Raw genomic sequence first — 18,018 nt, forward strand, 5'->3', positions numbered from 1 at the left:
ATAAATAAATAAATAAAAAATAAAAAAAAAATAAAAAATAAAAAATAAAAAAATAAAAAATAAAAATCTTTAGTTTATCTGCAACACAAGCCTTCTCTGGGCCCTGGGACATGAGAGCAAGGCCCAAGTCTATGCTGTATTGGGAGCCCCTGTATTCCTGCCATGTGGCCTGTCTGGGCACTCAGTGAGCCTTGAGAAATGGATGGATGGATGGATTGATGGATGGATAGAATGGAGAAATGAATTCCCTCGTTTCTATGATATCTCAAGAGAGACAAGCCAAGAAAGTAAATTGAGCCACGACCAAATAGGAAAGGGGGGGAAAGGAGGGAGGTTGCTTCTCCCAAATCATTGTTTACTCAACACAGCTATTCAGACAACACAATGACAGCCGAGCTCTCCAGCAACAGAACACCCCTGAATACAGCGAGATGGGGGTGACCCAGAGGAAGTGTAAATGTGAGGGAAGTTTGTACTGAAATGGAAGTACCATGAGGCATGATTGTACAGGCTAATTCAGTACTGATTTACTTAGCACCCAAAAGATATAAATTTCTCCCATTCGTGGATTATGTACATCTAGTGTGACTTCTCCCTGGTCTTTCTACCCAACGTGACCACACTGAATGTCTTCTAAGATTTACACGGAATGAAAAATTAAGCAACAAGCAGCTACTGAGCTGAAATTGTCTTTGTTAAGTTTGTTTTGATGTACTAAGTAAACTGAAATGCCTAAAATCTTCAAAGCTCTCATCATAAGATAAAAATCCTAAAATTATGTATAGTGATGGATGTTAACTAGACTTTGTGGTGATCATTTTCCAGTCTATACAAATATCACTTCCTTATGTTGTCCACCCGAAACTAATGTAATGTGGTAGGTCAATTTCACTTGAATTTAAAAAAATTAAGTAAATGAAATGCCAGGAGCACAAATAAACAGAAATCCTACATTTTCAAGATTGTAAATATAGGGGGGTCTGATGGAATTATCGGAATTTGTTTCAATAATCATTTTGTTCAACTCTTTTACAAAGTACTAATATCTGTACATATCCTAATGGCTTCTCAAGCAAATCCCTGAAAAGGTAAAAATGTCCACTCCCTTTCCTCAAGTGTAGAAGGCCCTGGATTTATACTAATCCTCTACAATTTGGCTCCACTGCCATTTCTCATCAACGGCGCCAGACACTGGATCCAACTGCATCCAAGGGGTGGTAAGAATCAGGCTCTTGTTTCTGGAAATCAAAGGACTAAATAGGAACTGGGCTGCTGTTTTACAAGCACAAGACCATTAGTCCCCTTACTGTGGACACGACAGCATGTTGTCCCTTTTAGATCATAAGACTTATCCTTGAATAATTAGGCAGAGGAAGAAATCGGTTCCATACCCTACACTGTGGAGCCCAGAAAAAAAAAAAAAAAAAAAAAAGCCATGCCTCAGTAAGACTTTTCCCTCTCTTGCAAAAGTATAAATTACCCTAAAGCCAAAGTACATTTCCCAACTTACTTGGGAAGTAGATTAGACTTTACCCTTAGATTATATTTCCCTAGAAACAACCCTCAACATTTAAAAATTTCTGTGAAACTATTTTTAAATCTGGCCTAAATCTTATTGTAATAACTTGAAAACACCTAGTTGCCATCTTCTTCAAATTCATAAGAAATCTTCATGTAACCTGGTCTAAAGAAATCAGAACTTCCGGGGATCCCTGGGTGGTGCAGCGGTTTGGCGCCTGCCTTTGGCCCAGGGCGCAATCCTGGAGACCCAGGATCAAATCCCACATCAGGCTCCCGGTGCATGGAGCCTGCTTCTCCCTCTGCCTGTGTCTCTGCCTCTCTCTCTCTCTCTCTCTCTCTCTCTGTGACTGTCATAAATAAATAAAAAATATATATATATTTAAAAAAAAGAAATCAGAACTTCCTGTCCTGTCATTGAAATTTTTTCAACATCTTCTTTTCTCCTTAAAAAAAAAATCCAGGAGTCAGGGGCTCCTGGGTGGCTAAGTCGGTTAAGTGACCATCTCTTAATTTAAGCTCAGGTTATGATTTCAGGATCATAAAGTAGAGCCTTGGGTCAGGATCCATGCTCAGCAGGGTCTGCCTGAGATTCTCTCTCTCCCTCTGCCCTTCTTCCCACTTGCTGTCTCTGTCTGAAATACATAAATCTTTTTTTTTTTTTAAATCCAAGTAGTAGCAAGAAAACCACTTGATATCAAGATTTAAGTAAGGACATTGAACGAGTTGTCTTGTTTTTGTCACATTTGGTCCACTTTCCTATCATGGCCCCCAGGCCCGGCTTCCTCGGTGTGGGCGCGATGCTGTGTGAGCCTCGGTTTTCCCTGTCACCTTGATCCCAGCAGGCTTTGGGACAGGTTCAAGTCTGTGCATTCAACCACAGCCATGCAGCTCCCCAGGCCGGCCTCAGTAGACCACGATGCGCAGAGGTTTCTGCTTCTCACCCCTTTGCCTTGGGCTGCCCTGTCAGCTCCTTCTCCTTCACTCCTTGGCAGCATCTGCAGCAACTGGTGGAGCTTTCCAGTCACTTCGACTTCAGAAAGAGTTGAGGGCAGTGGGATTGAAACTGGGATCAAAGCTGTCTTCCTGCCTCTGGCACACAGCTCCTCTCCATCCAGCAGTGGCGGCCTAAGCGGGGTGCTCCACTGATTTACTTTGCTCACTCCTCCCCCCAGCCCGGCCTGTCTCCACTTCCTTCCCCCCACCCTCTCCATTCTCGCTCCTCTAGGAATGGCAAGGAAGAGGGGAGAGAGCTTTGGGCATCTACAGAAGGAAACAGCAAAGTTCCTTATCCTTAGCCAGGGCTCTTTGCGGACCACCCTCCCCCCCCCCCCCCGGCTGTTCTGCTGTGGGGGTCCTCTCCTCTGCTGTGGTGGGCATCCTCAGGTTCTCCATTCAGAGCACCTGTGGGGCCCCTGGGGACCTGCCTGGGCACCTCCACACTGCATCTTCCCTGACGTGGGCGATGCACTCTCACCACCTCCCTCCATCCCACCCACTCCCAGGCCTTCAGTGGTGCTCTCCCAGCCTCACGTCACCGCCTCCTCCTTTCCCTGCAGTGGGTTCTCAGCCCCAAAGGCAGGGGGTCCCTCCAGCTCCCTCCTGCAGCCTTCACTTGGTCCCAGGAACACACTGCAGGGCAGACTACTTGCAAAGCTCTCCTCTCTCAACCCAGTCACTGGAGCTTGAATCAGCCTTCCACCTTTAGACTTCTCCAGCTACAAGGCAGGCTCTGTTTCTGTTCATGGTACCTACGCCCTCAGGCACTGGGCTCACCATCGTGCACGTTGGGGAGCATCTGACGGGGAAATAATATGCCAGTCTCTCTTCTACAGACAGCTCCACTCTCTGTGAGTGATTCTCTGTCTGACGTGAGGTAGACGGGGACACAAGCAAAGGTATCACTCAAAGCGCATGATTGCTAGTGTGGCAAGTGCCACAGCTCATCAGAACGGATGCAGTTGTCAGCACCCCACCTGGCTGCATGGTGCATATGGGCTGGAACCCATGCCCACCCGGTCCTGTCCTGTGGGGAAGGGAGTGGAAACACCACAGCCCTCTCTGCAGGCCCACAGCCCCTGCCCCTCTGACCCTCCAGCTCTCTCTCCCACTGCCTGCTTGGGTGAAGGTGACTAGACCAGTTCAGCTGTCCCACCTGTCCTGCATGGACACAGCCAGGACCTCTCTCCAGGAAAAACATCCTCTTGCATAGTCAGTCAAGGGTGTCCTGGATCAAGGATATGCCAACCACTGGTTGCCAAGTATGCCAAAGCATCCTCGGGAGATCCTGAGCTCTGTATCACTGGAGGAGCTCAAGCTTGATGTAAGAGATATTGTAGTAAGGACTGGGTAAAAGGCAGAATGAAAGCGAGACTATTCATTATTCTCTTTATTTGATTGTCTTTAGTGAGTTACTTTTTACTGTTCAATTCTGTACATCTTGGTGTCTTCAGATTTTCTACAATATTCATAAAATCAGTAATGAGGAAAAATAAGTAATAAACAGTAATATTCCAGATCTGGATCCCTGAAGCCATCCCGGAAATGGATATCTGCCACTGGGCTAGTCTGCTAGGGCTGCTGTAGCAAACACTACAGACCCTGTGGCTTGAATGACAGAAATGTAATTTCTCACAGTGCTGGAGGCCAGAAGCCTGAGATCAGGGTGTGGTCAGGGCTGATTTCTTCTGAGGCTTCTTCCTTTGGCTTGTGGATGGCTGTCCTCTCCTGTCACACCTGGGCTTTCCTCTGGGCACATCTGTGTCCTCATCTCTTCTTCTTGTAAGAACACCATATTGGGTTAAAGCCCACCTATATGACCTCATCTTAGATGAATTATCTCTTTAAGGACCCTATCTCCAAATACAATCACATTCTCAGCTACCAGGGGTTAGGACTTGAGCATATGAATTTTCAGGGAATGCCATTCATCCCATAGCAGCTATCTCCAGGGTTAATTTTTGTCCCTCACTGGCACCCAAAGACCCTTTGGGGTAGAAGAGTTAAAACCTGAGGCAGTTGCCAACTGCTGGTGTGTTCCATCCACCCTCATGCTGGAGAGAGAGAGGCAGTGTCTCTACAAAGTTGTTTTCAATCTTGTCTTGCATTTTGTGGTACCCTTTCCCACAGGGGAAGCCTGTTTTTGTAAGGATGCAGGCTTCCTTATGGCAGTACTGGAGAATAGGGCTCAGCCATTGAACTGCATCCTAAACACATCCTTATTCATTAGGCAGCCCTCATCACTCAGCCTCCTGACAGCAGTGTTGCTGGCACTCATACTGCCTGGCAGCAAGATCAGCCCTTCCCTCCACTGAGGACATCCTGCCAAAAGCCATGTCCTCCTGGAACATTTTCCCCTTGAAGGCTGCTTCTGGCTAATCCAGCTTCAGCTTAAATGTTGTCTCTTTTTTTTAGAATAGCTACACCAGCTTGCATTCCCACCAATAGTGTAAGAGGGTCCCCTTTCTCTGCATCCTCACAAACATCTGTCGTTTCCTGACTTGTTAATTTTATGGAACTTTTTAAAAAATTTGACAGTAGAGCTACCCTACGACCCAACAATTGCACTATTAGAGATTTACCCCAAGGATACAAATATAGTGATCTGAAGGGGCACCTGCACCCCAAAGTTTATAGCAGCAATGTCCACAATAGCAAACTATGGAAAGAGCCCAGATGTCCATCAACAAATGAATGGATAAAGAAGATGTGGTATTTATATATATATATATATATATATAATATAATATATAATATAATCATAGACAGTGATCATATGATCTCACTTATAATCGGAATTTAAGAAACAAAACAGAAGATCATAGGAGAAGAGTGGAAAAATAAAACAAGACAAAATCAGAGAGGGAGACAAACCAAAATAGACTCTTAATCATAGGAAACAAACTGAGGGTTGCTGGAGTGAAGGGGGGATGGGAACATGGGCTAACTGGGTGATACACTATACGTTACTTATTTGAAGTTAAATTAAAAAATAAATAAACAAACAACATTTCTTTGAATCAGAGAGGCCTTCCCCTGATGGTTCAACATAAAGAAGTCCCCACCCTACCCTATAGTTAAGTCTAGTACATCCCTTTCCTTCCTAACACGTTTGCCATCAATATCTCCATTGGTCCTTTGGAGCATTTCCTTTTTTTTTTTTTAATTTTTTTAAAATTTATTTATGATAGTCACAGAGAGAGAGAGAGGCAGAGACACAGGCAGAGGGAGAAGCAGGCTCCATGCAGGGAGCCCGACCTGGGACTCGATCCCAGGTCTCCAGGATCACACCCTGGGCTGCAGGCGGCGCTAAACCGCTGCACCACCGGGGCTGCCCCAAAGTAGATTTTAAACCAAAGACTCTAATAAGAGGTGCAGGGCACTATATCATAATAAAGAGGACTATCCAACAAGAAGATCCAACAATTTTAAGTATTTATGCATCCAACTTGGGAGCACCCAAATATATAACACAACTAATAACAAACATAAAGGAACTCATGAATAATAATATAATAATAGTGGGGAACTTTAACACTTCTCTTACATCAATCAATAGACCATCTAAGCAGAAAATCAACAAGGAAACAATGGCTTTGAATGATACACTGGACCAGATGGAGTTAAGATATATATTCAGAGCATTTTATCCTAAAACAGTAGAATACACATTCTTTTCAAGTGCGCATGGGACCTTCTCCAAAACAGATCACATACTGGGTCACAAATCAGCCCTCAACAAGTACAAAAAGATTGAGATCATACCATGCATATTTTCTGACCACAACACTATAAAACTTGAAGTCAACCACAAGAAAAAAAATTGGAGGGGGATCCCTGGGTGGCTCAGTGGTTTAGCGTCTGCCTTTGGCCCAGGGCGCGATCCTGGAGTCCCGGGATCGAGTCCCACGTCAGGCTCCCGGCAAGGGCCTGCTTCTCCCTTCTCCTGTGTCTCTGCCTCTCTCTCTCTCTCTCTCTCTCTCTCTCTCTCTCTCTCTCTCTCTCTGTCTATCATAAATAGATAAATCTTTTAAAAAAAAATTGGAAAGACCACAAATACATAGAGGTTAAAGAACATCCTACTGGGCAGCCGCGGTTTAGCGCCACCTGCAGCCCAGGGTGTGATCCTGGAGACCCGGGATGGAGTCCTACATCGGGCTCCCTGCATGGAGCCTGCTTCTCCCCTTCCCTGCCTGTGTCACTGCCTTTCTCTGTGTCGTTCATGAATAAATAAATAAAATCTTTAAAAAAAAATACATCCTACTAAAGAATGAATGAGTCAACCAGGAAATTAAGAAATTTAAAAATGCATGCAAAACAAATAAAAATGAAAACATGATAGTCCAAAAGTCTGGGATGCAGCAAAAGTGGTCATGAGAAGGAAGTTTATAGCAATACAAGCCTACCTCAAGAAGCAAGAAAAATCTCAAATAAGCAACCTAACCTTACACCTAAAGGAGGTAGAAAAACAACAACAAATGAAGCCTAAAGCTAGCAGAAGAAGGGAAATGATAAAGATTAGAGCACAAATAAATGATACTGAAACAAAAATCCACAGTAGAATATATCAATGAAACCAGGAGCTGGTTCTTTGGTTTTTTTTTTTTTTTTTTTTGGTTCTTTGAAAAAATTAATAAAATTGATTAACCCTTAGCCAGACTTATCGAAAAGAAAAGAGAAAAAAAAACCTCAAATAAATAAAATCACAAATTAGAGAAGAGAAATAACAACCAACACCACAGAAACACAATTATAAGAGAATATTATGAAAAATTATATGCCAACACATTGGACAATCTGGAAGAAATGGATAAATTCCTAGAAGCATATAAACTACCAAAACTGAAACAGGAAGAAATAGAAAAATTGAACAGACTAATAACCAGCAAAGAAATTAAATCAGTAATCAAAAATATCCCAACAAACAAAAGTCCAGTTCCAGGTGGCTTCCCAGGGGAATTCTACCAAACATTTAAAGAAGAGTTAATACCTATCCTCCCCAAACTATTCCAAAAAATGGAAATGGAAGGAAAACTTCTAAATTCATTCTATGAGGCCAGCAATACCCTGATTCCAAAACCAGGCAAAGACTCCACTATAAAAGAAAACCACAGGCCAATATCTCTGATGAACATTTATGCAAAAATTCTCAACAAAATACTGGCAAATCATATCCAACAGTACATTAAAAGAATCATTCACCATGATCAAGTGGGATTTATTCCTGGGTTGTAAGAGTGGTTCAGTAGTCACAAATCAATGTGATCCACCACACTGACAAAAGAAAGGATAAGAACCATATGATGATATAGAAAAAGCATTTGATATAGCACAGCCTCCATTCATGATAAAAACCCTCAGCAAAGTAGGGAGAGAGGGAATATACGTCAACATCATAAAGGCCATATACAAAAAACCCACAGCTAATATCATTCTCAATGGGGAAAAAACTGAGAGCTTTTCCTCTATAGTCAGGAATAAGATATGGATGTCCAATCCCACACCACTGTTACTTAACATAATACTGGACTACCTAACCTCAGCAATCAGACAACAGAAGACAATAAAAGGCATCCGAATTGGCAAGGAAGAAGTCAAACTTTCACTATTTGCAGATGACATGATATTCATTTTAGAAAACCCAAAAGACTCCACCAAAAAATTGATAGAACTGATACATGAATTCAGTAAAGTCGCAAGATACAAAATCAACGTACAGAAATCTGTTGCATTTCTGTACACCAATAAAGAAGCAGAAGAAAAAGATATCAAGGAATTGATCCCATTTACAGCTGTACCAAAAACCGTAAGATACCTAGGAATAAACCTAACCAAAGAGGTAAAAGATCTGTACTATGGATCTCTTATGAAAGAAACTGAAGAGGATACAAAGAGATGAAAAGCATTGAAAGAACAATTAGACATTAAAATGTCTATACAAAATAAATAAAATAAAATAAAATAAAATAAAATAAAATATCTATACTACCCAAAGCAATCTACACATTTAATGCAATCCCTGTCAAAGTACCACCAGCATTTTTCACAGAGCTAGACCAAACAATCCTAAAATTTGTGGGGAACCACAGAAAACCCTACATAGCCAAAGCAATCACGAAAAAGAAAAGGAAAGCTGGAGGCACCACAATTCTGGACTTCAAGTTATATACAAAGCTATAGTGATCAAGACACATAGATCAATGAAACAGAATAGAAAACCCAGAAATGAATCCACATATATGGTCAACTAGTCTTCGACAAAGCAGGAAAGAATATCCAATGGAAATAAAGTCTCTTCAACAAATGGTGTTGGGAAAACTGGACAGCAACATGCAAAAGAATGAAACTGGACCACTTTTTTACACCATACACAAAAATAAATTCAAAATGAGGGGCCTGGTTGGCTTCGGGGATTGGGCATCCAACTCTTGATTTTGGCTCGGGCTATGATTTTGGGGTCATGTGATCAAGCCCTACATTGGGTTTCACAGCATGGAGTCTACTTGAGGTTCTCTCTCTCCTTTTTCCTTTGCTCCTCCTCCTGCTTGTGCTCTCTTCATTAATTAATTTTGAGATTTAAAAATCTTAAAAAACCTAAATTCAAAATGGATGAAACACCTAAATGTGAGACAGGAAACCATCAACACTCCTGAGGAGAACATAGGCAGTAACCTCTTTGACATTGGCCATAGGAACTTCTTTTTTTTTTTTAAAGATTTTATTTATTTATTCATGAGAGACACAGAGAGAGAGGCAGACATAGGCAGAGGGAGGAGAAGCAGGCTCCATGCAGGAGCCCGATGCGGGACTTGATCCCAGAACTCCGGGATCACATCCTGAGCTGAAGGCAGACGCCCAACCGCTGAGTCACCCAGGTGTCCCAACAACTTCTTACTAGGTATGTCTCCTGGGTCAAGGGAACCAAAAGCAAAAATGAACTATTGGGACTTCAAGATAAAAAGATTCTGCACAGGGATCCCTGGGTGGCGCAGCGGGATCCCTGGGTGGCGCAGCGGTTTAGCGCCTGCCTCTGGTCCAGGGCGCGATCCTGGAGACCCAGTATCGAATCCCACGTCAGGCTCCCGGTGCATGGAGCCTGCTTCTCCCTCTGCCTATGTCTCTGCCTCTCTCTCTCTCTCTCTCTCTCTCTGTGACTATCATAAATAAATAAAAATTAAAAAAAAAAGAGTCTGCACAGCAAAGGAAACAATCAACAAAACTAAAAGGCAACCTTCAGAATGGGAGAAGATATTTGCAAATGATAAATCTGATAAAGGGTCAGTATCCAAAATCTATAAAGAACTTATAAAACTCAATACCCAAAAAACAAATAATCCAGTTAGAAAATGGGCAGAAGATATGAATACACTTTTCCAAAGAAAAATTCAGATGGCTAAGAGGCACACGAAAAGATGCTCAACATCACTCATCATCAGGGAAATAGAAATCAAGACTGTGATAAGATACCACCTCACACCTGTCAGAATGGCTAAAATTAACAACATAAGAAACAACAGGTGTTGGTGAGGATGTAGAGAAAAGGGAACCCTCTCGCACTGTTGGTGGGAATGCAAACTGGCACAGCCACTGTGGGAAACAGTATGGAGGGTCCTCAAAAAGTTAAAAATAGAACTACCCTATGACTCAGCAATTGCACTCTTAGCTATTTACCCAAAGAATACAAAAATACTGATTTGAAGGCATACGTGCACACCAACATTTGTAGCATTATCAACAATAGCCAAAGGAATCCCTGGGTGGCTCAGTGGTTTAGTGCCTGTCTTCAGCCCAGGGCCTGATCCTGGAGACTTGGGATTGAGTCCCGCATCAGGCTCCCTGCATAGAGCCTGCTTCTTCCTCTGCCTATGTCTCTGCCTCTCTCTCTCCTCTGTGTCTTTCATGAATAAATAAATAAAATCTTTAAAAAAAAAAACAACAGCCATATTATGGAAAGAGCCCAAATGTCCATTGACTGATGAATAAAGAAGATATGGTATATATAGACAATGGAATATTACTCAGCCAAAAAAATGAATGAAATCGGGGCAGCCCGGGTGGCTCAGCGGTGTAGTGCTGCCTTCAGCCCAGGGTGTGATCCTGGAGACCTGGGATCGAGTCCCACATCGGGCTTCCTGCGTGGAGCCTACTTCTCCCTCTGCCTGTGTCTCTGCCTCTCTCTCTCTATTTTTCTCTCATGAATAAATAAATACATATTTTTAAAAATGAATGAAATCTTGCCATTTGCAGTGATGTGGATAGAGCTAGAGTGTATTATGCTGAGCCAAATAAGTCAGAGAAGACAAATACCGTATGATTTCACTCATATGTGGAATTTAAGAAAGAAAACAGATGAACATAGGGAGAAAAAAAGGGGGCAAATCAGAAAACAGACTCATAACTATAGAAAACAAACTGATGGTTACCAGAGGGGAGGTGGGTGGGGTGATGGGTTAAATGGGTGATGGCGATTAAGGAGGGTGATGAGCACCAGCTATTGTATAGAAAGTGATGAATCACTAAATTCTACACCTGAAACTGATATTACACTGTTTTTTAACTAACTGGAATTTAAATAAAAACTTGAAAAAAATTATCCCAAAGAGCTCAATCTGATATTTTATTAAAGTAATAATAGATTGAAATGGAAATTGTTAATAAATTGGCTTTGCTTAAAGTAACCCATAGTGTAGGTTAGAAATCCAAACTGATGAATAAATATGTACAACTAGTATGTGTCTCTTCATCTGTGAAGCCAAACATGAAATCTAAAGATTCAATCCAATTTCACATTTATTGAGCACTTATTATGAGCCAAGTATATGCACAGCAGGCAGCTAAGCTGCTATGAATATTCTTGTCCATGTATTTTCCATATGCTTTATTTTTCTTGAGGATTTACCCAGGAGCGAAATTCCAGAGCATAGAGTATACATATGTTTAGCTTTGGTAACTCTTTCCTTATCCTATCTTATATTGTACATCTTGATTCCTTTTATGCACAGAGCCCATCTCTTTGAAATGTTTTGAGTGCTGTAGTGGCTGTGTGCTTCATCCATTGCACAGGCTTTCAATCCTTTAACAATTACCCAAAGATAACTGGTTCCATTAGCAGGATATGTCCTCTAGAACTATGTCGATCCTGTTCTGATCTGAATACCTTAACTCTTTGCTCTGTGACCAAAACCCAACTCTTGTGTATCACCAGCCAGCTCACTCTCTTGAATTTAAGAGCAAGCAATGAAAAAAACCCAGAATATCAGGTCATATTATATCCCCCATAATCTAAAAGACAACATAAATTTATGCTCCAAGGACAGCAAGCTAGCACTTTTATTTGCATGTGCTGCACTGAGTTTACCTTTTTCATCTGCACGAGCAAGCCTATCCCCATAACAGCATTGTTGACAAGACTTTCCTGTCTAAATAGAGTCTGTGTTGATTCCTGATTAACAACGGTCTTGCTTCTTAAGTTTGTAGACATGAAATCCTACACTTCAGCTCCCTAAGCTGGTCTGATACTAAGCTCACTTGAAAAGCATGTTCTTGCATAGGGAGTGGTTGTGGTCAGCCTTAATGTCTGGTCCTTTAATGAAATCAATGTTAATGATAAAGACCAGTGCCATCTCATGAAACCTTCTGCAGTAATGGAAATGTTCTCTCTCTGTGCTGTCAAGTATGGCAGCTGCTAGACAGAGGTGACTACGGAGCCCCTGAAAGAGCAGCATGTGATGAGAAACTGCGCCATCCAGTGCTAAGTGCTAATAGTTAATGCAACTTCAATAACCAGAAAACAGAACTACAAATCAGCCCCAAATACTCTGGAAACTTTAACATCAATCATCATAGGTAATTTAATTGTTGTTTTCCGAACTCCTAAAACAGAGGCGCAACGTTTAAGCTGTGACGCTTCTGCAAATTTAGCAAGTTGCCAAGTTCTTTAAGTCCAAGGCTTGCCAATCAGACGACTGAAAATTTAATCTAATTTCAAGTTTCAAGGTGACATACCTGTTCCACAGAGTTCAACTTGAATCGTAGTCACCAGGAAATGAGGCCATAATGTTCTTTCAGAGTGGAAAATACAAGGCAAACAGAGAAAGGAAAAAAGAAAACAAACTCCGCCCTCCACTTAAAGCTGCCTTAGCCATTCTGTGATCCGGATTAGAATATCAGAGAAACAAGCAAGCAACCTAGAAGTTTTCATGATTAAACCCCATTATTTGATGGGACGCCTGGGTGGCCCAGCAGTCAAGCGTCTGCCTTCACCTCACATCTGCCTTCAACTCAGGTCGGGATCCTGGAGACCTGGGATCTAGTCCCACATCGGGCTCCCTGCAAGGAGCCTGCTTCTCCCTCTGCCTGTGTCTCTGCCTCTCTCTCTGTGTCTCTCATGAATAGATAAATACAATCTTTAAAAAAAAATCCATTATTTGGGTTAATACTGAGATAGAAGCAGCCCATCCCCTGTCAGTTATTTACGAAAATCTATTTGGAAAACAGATTAGTTGTCCTTTCTGAACTCTACCTCCAGAGAATGTTTCCTCTGCTGACTCAAAGCCAGAATCCTCTCCCGCCCCTCCTGTCGTTGCCGGGCTGAGGGCACTGTGGAAAGAACAGAGCCCTCTCTAGACGTTTCCCTCGCTCCAACTTTCCATCTTTTCAGAGCTAAGATAGCTGGCTCCTAGATAGGCTATCTTAATTTGGAAAACAAACATCACCCCTTTCTATCTCTGGTGAACAAAGGATGCCCTTCCAAGGGCCTCACCTGACTCTCACCTGCACAGATAAACATCCGGGGAGTGCTTCCACTTCAAAGGGAATCCTTTTGGTCAGCCCTAAGCTCTGGTGGTGGTGTAAATTCAAAGTTCATGATACAGAACAGTGCTGTCCAATGGAGCATTCTGTGATGATACAAATGTTCTACATCTGCACTATCCAACACGGTAGCCACCAGACATAGGTAGCTATTGACCGCTTGAAAGGGGGGCTAGTGCTGATGAGAAATGGAATGTTCTATTAATTTCTGTAGACTATCGAGGCACCTGGGTGGCTCAGCTGGTTAAGCATCTGCCTTTGGCTCAGGTCGTGATCCCAGGGTCCTGGATTGAGTCCCGCATCAGGCTCTCTGCTCAGCAGGGAGTCTGCTTCTCCCTCTCCCTCTGCCTGCAGCTCTGCTTATTTGTGGTGTGTGTGTGTGTGTGTGTGTGTGTGTGTGTAATAAATAAGATCTTAAAAAAAAAAGAAACATGTGACTAGCAACTACATTAGTCAGTGCTGCTAGAACACAGTCATTAAGAGTTTCCTGCCATGAACTAGATCTACTGGATTATTTCTCTCACCCTCAACATGGCACCTTCACAGTTGCTGTTGTTATAATATCTTACACATGAGGGAACTGAGGATCCGGTGTTTAAGGCATTGGTGGCAATGGGAGGAAGGGAAGGGGTGTCACTTGAACCCTGTCTCCACCACACTGAACTGCACTGGGTCTTCACTGGTCATCATCGGTCAAAACTGAAATTGCAACAAAGCCTCAGAGATGCTCTGAGGATTACCATAATGAGCAGAAGACAGTCTCCCCTAGTGGGCATTCTATGGATGCCAATAGAAGCCAAGCCCCCCCAGGCAGTGGATGTCAGGGCTTTCCTCTCTACCACACTGCCTCTTCCTGAATTCAGTCCCCAAATTCCACCTTGTTGCTTAAAAACCAGAATGGAAAAAATGAGATTGGGTGACCCTGATGTTAAATAGAAAACTTGGATTTTCAAAGCAGCCGTGAGAAAAAGATCAACAACTACACTTCTTTTTTTTTTTTTTAAAGACTTTTATTTATTTATTCATAGAGACAAAGAGAGAGAGAGAGGCAGAGACACAGGCAAAGGGAGAAGCAGGCATCATACAGAGAGCCTGACGTGGGACTCGATCCAGGGTCTCCAGGATCACCCCCTGGGCTGCAGGTTGCGCTAAACCGCTGTGCCACCAGGGCTGCCCAACAACTACACTTCTGCAACACTTTGAGAGTCCTGTCATTTCCCCCTCCTAGATGGGTGATATTTTAGCAGAGAGGACCCATTTCTGTTTGGTAAGTCCACCTGAGGAAGCTTCTCTCCTCTCCCTCATCTTGGTGGCAAGGGTACAGGGTCAGGAAAAGTTGGATTAGAGGGAGAGGTGGCCAAAACTTAGGCCCATCATTCTAGCAATTTCACTATTAGGTGAAATGGGAATTTCCCAGAAGGGAGAGCTCACATAATTTACCCCTGAAAACGAAGTCAGACTAGATGAAGTTATTTTGGGAAATGTTAGACTAGATAAAGTCCTCATGGGAAGCAAAAGCCAGTAGTTGGAGATTATAACAAAGCTAATTATTTGCATCAGAGAAAAAAGCCATGTTAAAGACAAATGTGATTCGCTCTCCCTTTAGCCTTAAACTTCATAAACATATCAAACGTTTCTCTTTTGCTCTTGCTTAATCAGTTATGTGACTAGGATTGAAGACAGTAAAATGCTGAATTAAGCCATTTTGGGAAAAGAATAAAATATCTTCCCTTTTGAATTATGATTTCCCAATGTTTGTTGTATCATTTTTTAAAGGTAAAGAAAAGAACAATGCAAGTCCTTTATAGAAAATAACGGAGACGGGGGATCCCTGGGTGGCCCAGTGGTTTAGCACCTGCCTTCGGCCTAGGGTGTGATCTGGAGTCCGGGGACGGAGTCCCACATGGGTGGGAGGGGGGGCTCCCTGATGGAGCCTGCTTCTCCTTCTGCCTGTGTGTCTCTGCCTCTCTCTGTCTGTCTGTCATGAATAAATAAAAATTTTTTTTAAAAAAAAGAAAATAACAGGGATTCCTGGGTGGCGCAGCGGTTTGGCGCCTGCCTTTGGCCCAGGGAGCGATCCTGGAGACCCAGGATCGAATCCCACGTCGGGCTCCTGGTGCATGGAGCCTGCTTCTCCCTCTGCCTATGTCTCTGCCTCTCTCTCTCTCTGTGTGACTATCATAAATAAATAAAAATTAAAAAAAAAAGAAAAGAAAATAACAGAGAAGGCAAAAGAGAAAGGTAGAAACCACTTGTAATTCCATCAGCATCACTGACCATTGTTAATGTTTTTCTAAATATTTGGAACATATTTTTCTTGGTCTTTCTTTGAGTGTGTGTGTATGTGTGTGTGTGTGTGTGCATAAATACAGATAGGTTTCTTCTTACTAAATAACTGGAAGTAGAACTGTAGGTACCAAGGGCTGGGGTTAGGAAAATTGAGGGAATGGGCAAATGTTGTGTAAGGGTACAGCCTTGCCAGTGGAACATAAATAAGTTCTGAAGATCTAATGTACAGTGTAGTGGTTATAGTCAATAATAGTATATTGTCAACTTCAAAGTTGCTAAGAGACTAGATCTTGTTTTCACCACAAAAAAGAAATGACAATTATGTGACATGACAGAGGTTTTAGCTAATGCTATATTGCAATATATCAATGTATCAAATCACTACATGATACACCTTAAATTTACACACAGCTATACATTGATTATATCTCAGTAAAACACCGGGATTGCACTATTATGAAACTTTGTCATCTTCTCCCTTGAACTTCATAGTATATTTTGAATGTATTTCCACATCATTAAATGTTCCTCTATGATAAAGTTTTAATGATTGCCTAATGTGTTCATTTTATGGGCATAATCACATGCTTTTAAAACTAATTTTCTTTTTTTTACTGTAATAAAAATACTGTGATAAATATTCTGGAGGCTAACAATTTTCTGCTCATTTGTAACAATACCTTCAGTATAAAATCTTAAAATTTAAATTCTGGGGTTCAAAGTTATGCAAAACTGTAAAATTTTGATACATGCTAATTTCTTTTTCAAAAGTATTATATCAGTGTACATATTTTCTGCAGCATAAGCATGTTCATTTTCCAGCATCCTGCACCAGATACCATGGTCCTCAAAAATCTTCTGGCAGTACACACGGAATAGCAGTGTATGAATACTGCTTTGATTTGCAATTCTTTGTTTCATGTAAAGGGGAACGTTTTACATATTGAACAGCCATTTGTATTTCTTGTAAATTGCTTATTTGATCCTTGGCCCTTTTTTGTGCCAAAGTGTTCATTTTTCTCAAATTTTTTGTGTTTGCACATCCTTTGTCAGTTATTAGTTCACCCCTTCAATTTGTTTTTTTTTTTTTAAGATTTTATTTGGGATGCCTGGGTGGCTCAGCAGTTAAGGGGCTGCCTTCAGCTCAGGGTGTGATCCCAGGGTCTCTGGATCCAGTCCCACATCAGGCTCCCTGCATGGGGCCTGCTTCTCCCTCTGCCTATGTCTCTGCCTTTCTCTGTGTGTCTCTCATGAATAAATAAATGACATCTTTTTTTTTTTTTAAAGATGAGAGAGAGACAGAGAACATGAGAGAGCGCGCATGAGCAGGGGAAGGGCCGAGGGAGAGGGAGAAGCAGGCTCTCTGCTGAGCAGGGAGTCCAATGCAGGACTCCATCCCAGGACCCCGGGATCATGACCTGAGCCAAAGGCAGAGGCTTAATCGACAGAGCCACCCAGGTGCCCCTCTTCCCTTCAATTTGATATATAATTTTGGGCAGCCCGGGTGGCTCAGAGGTTTAGTGCTGCCTTTGGCCCAGGGCATGAACCTGGAGACCCAGGATCGAGTCCCACGTCGGGGTCCCTGCACGGAGCCTGCTTCTCCCTCTGCCTGTGTCTCTGCCCCCCTCTGTCTCTCTGTGCTTCTCATGAATAAATAAATAAAATATTTTTAAAAAATTAATTTATGATATGTAATTTTCCTGGAAAGCAATCCTATATTTCATATTATGTAAACATACTTCAAATTCTTTCTTTTACTTTTCAACAATAATACCGAGCCGATGATGCAATGTTCTTGTTTTGTCTCATTGTAGTGACACTATCAGAATGGGCTGATGTAATGGTGGGAAAAACATGGACCCTTGTCTTCTTCCACAGGATCTTGTGAGTCATTTTAAATATAATGTATCTCTAGCTTACTAAAAATTCTTTTTATCAATAATCAATGTTGAGCTTTATCAATTGCCTTCTCAGTATCAGTATAATCATTGGGTTTCTACCAGTTGGTGCATTATACTAATACATTTCTTTACATTGATCCAATCCTTCTATAAACTCAGTTTGTTTATTTTTAACATGCTACTGGACTTATTTTGCTACTTTTTCCCCTCAGATGTTTAGACCTATTTTCATAAGAAGAATAGCATGTGGGCTCCTTTTCAGGTGTTAATCTTGAAGATTCTCTTTTTTTGTCATTATAATATCACCTTGAAAATCGTGCAAAGATATTTCCAACATTTTCTGTGTATAGAAATATTCAAGGAGGGGCAGCTCAGGTGGCTCAGCGGTTTGGCGCCGCCTTCAGCCCAGGGTGTGATCCTGGAGACCTGGGATCGAGTCCCATGTCGGGCTCTCTGCACGGAGTCTGCTTCTCCCTCTGCCTGTATCTCTGCCTCTCTT

At 42.0% G+C, this 18,018-nt stretch overlaps 1 protein-coding gene and 1 long non-coding RNA gene across 5 annotated transcripts in view; one reads left to right on the plus strand and one right to left on the minus strand.

Annotated features, from left to right (window-relative positions):
* The window catches only part of LOC118353639 (uncharacterized), a 28,141-nt gene extending 15,279 nt beyond the window's left edge, over positions 1 to 12,862 (minus strand). Inside the window, exon 1 of the long non-coding RNA XR_004812887.2 lies at positions 12,523 to 12,862. This is a non-coding gene — a long non-coding RNA (uncharacterized LOC118353639). The remainder of the gene's footprint in view (positions 1 to 12,522) is intronic.
* The window catches only part of CA5B (carbonic anhydrase 5B), a 133,890-nt gene that overhangs the window by 33,454 nt on the left and 82,418 nt on the right, over positions 1 to 18,018 (plus strand). Inside the window, exon 2 of one of the 4 annotated variants that reach the window (XM_025437178.2) lies at positions 17,433 to 17,502. The exons of the other annotated variants lie outside the window; for them this stretch is intronic. Coding sequence (XP_025292963.1) covers positions 17,473 to 17,502 — 30 coding nt within the window. The 5' untranslated portion in view covers positions 17,433 to 17,472. The remainder of the gene's footprint in view (positions 1 to 17,432; positions 17,503 to 18,018) is intronic. 4 annotated transcript variants of the gene reach the window in all.

This window comes from Canis lupus, chromosome X (assembly GCF_003254725.2).
Source record: "Canis lupus dingo isolate Sandy chromosome X, ASM325472v2, whole genome shotgun sequence".
Classification (NCBI taxonomy): Eukaryota; Metazoa; Chordata; class Mammalia; order Carnivora; family Canidae; genus Canis; species Canis lupus.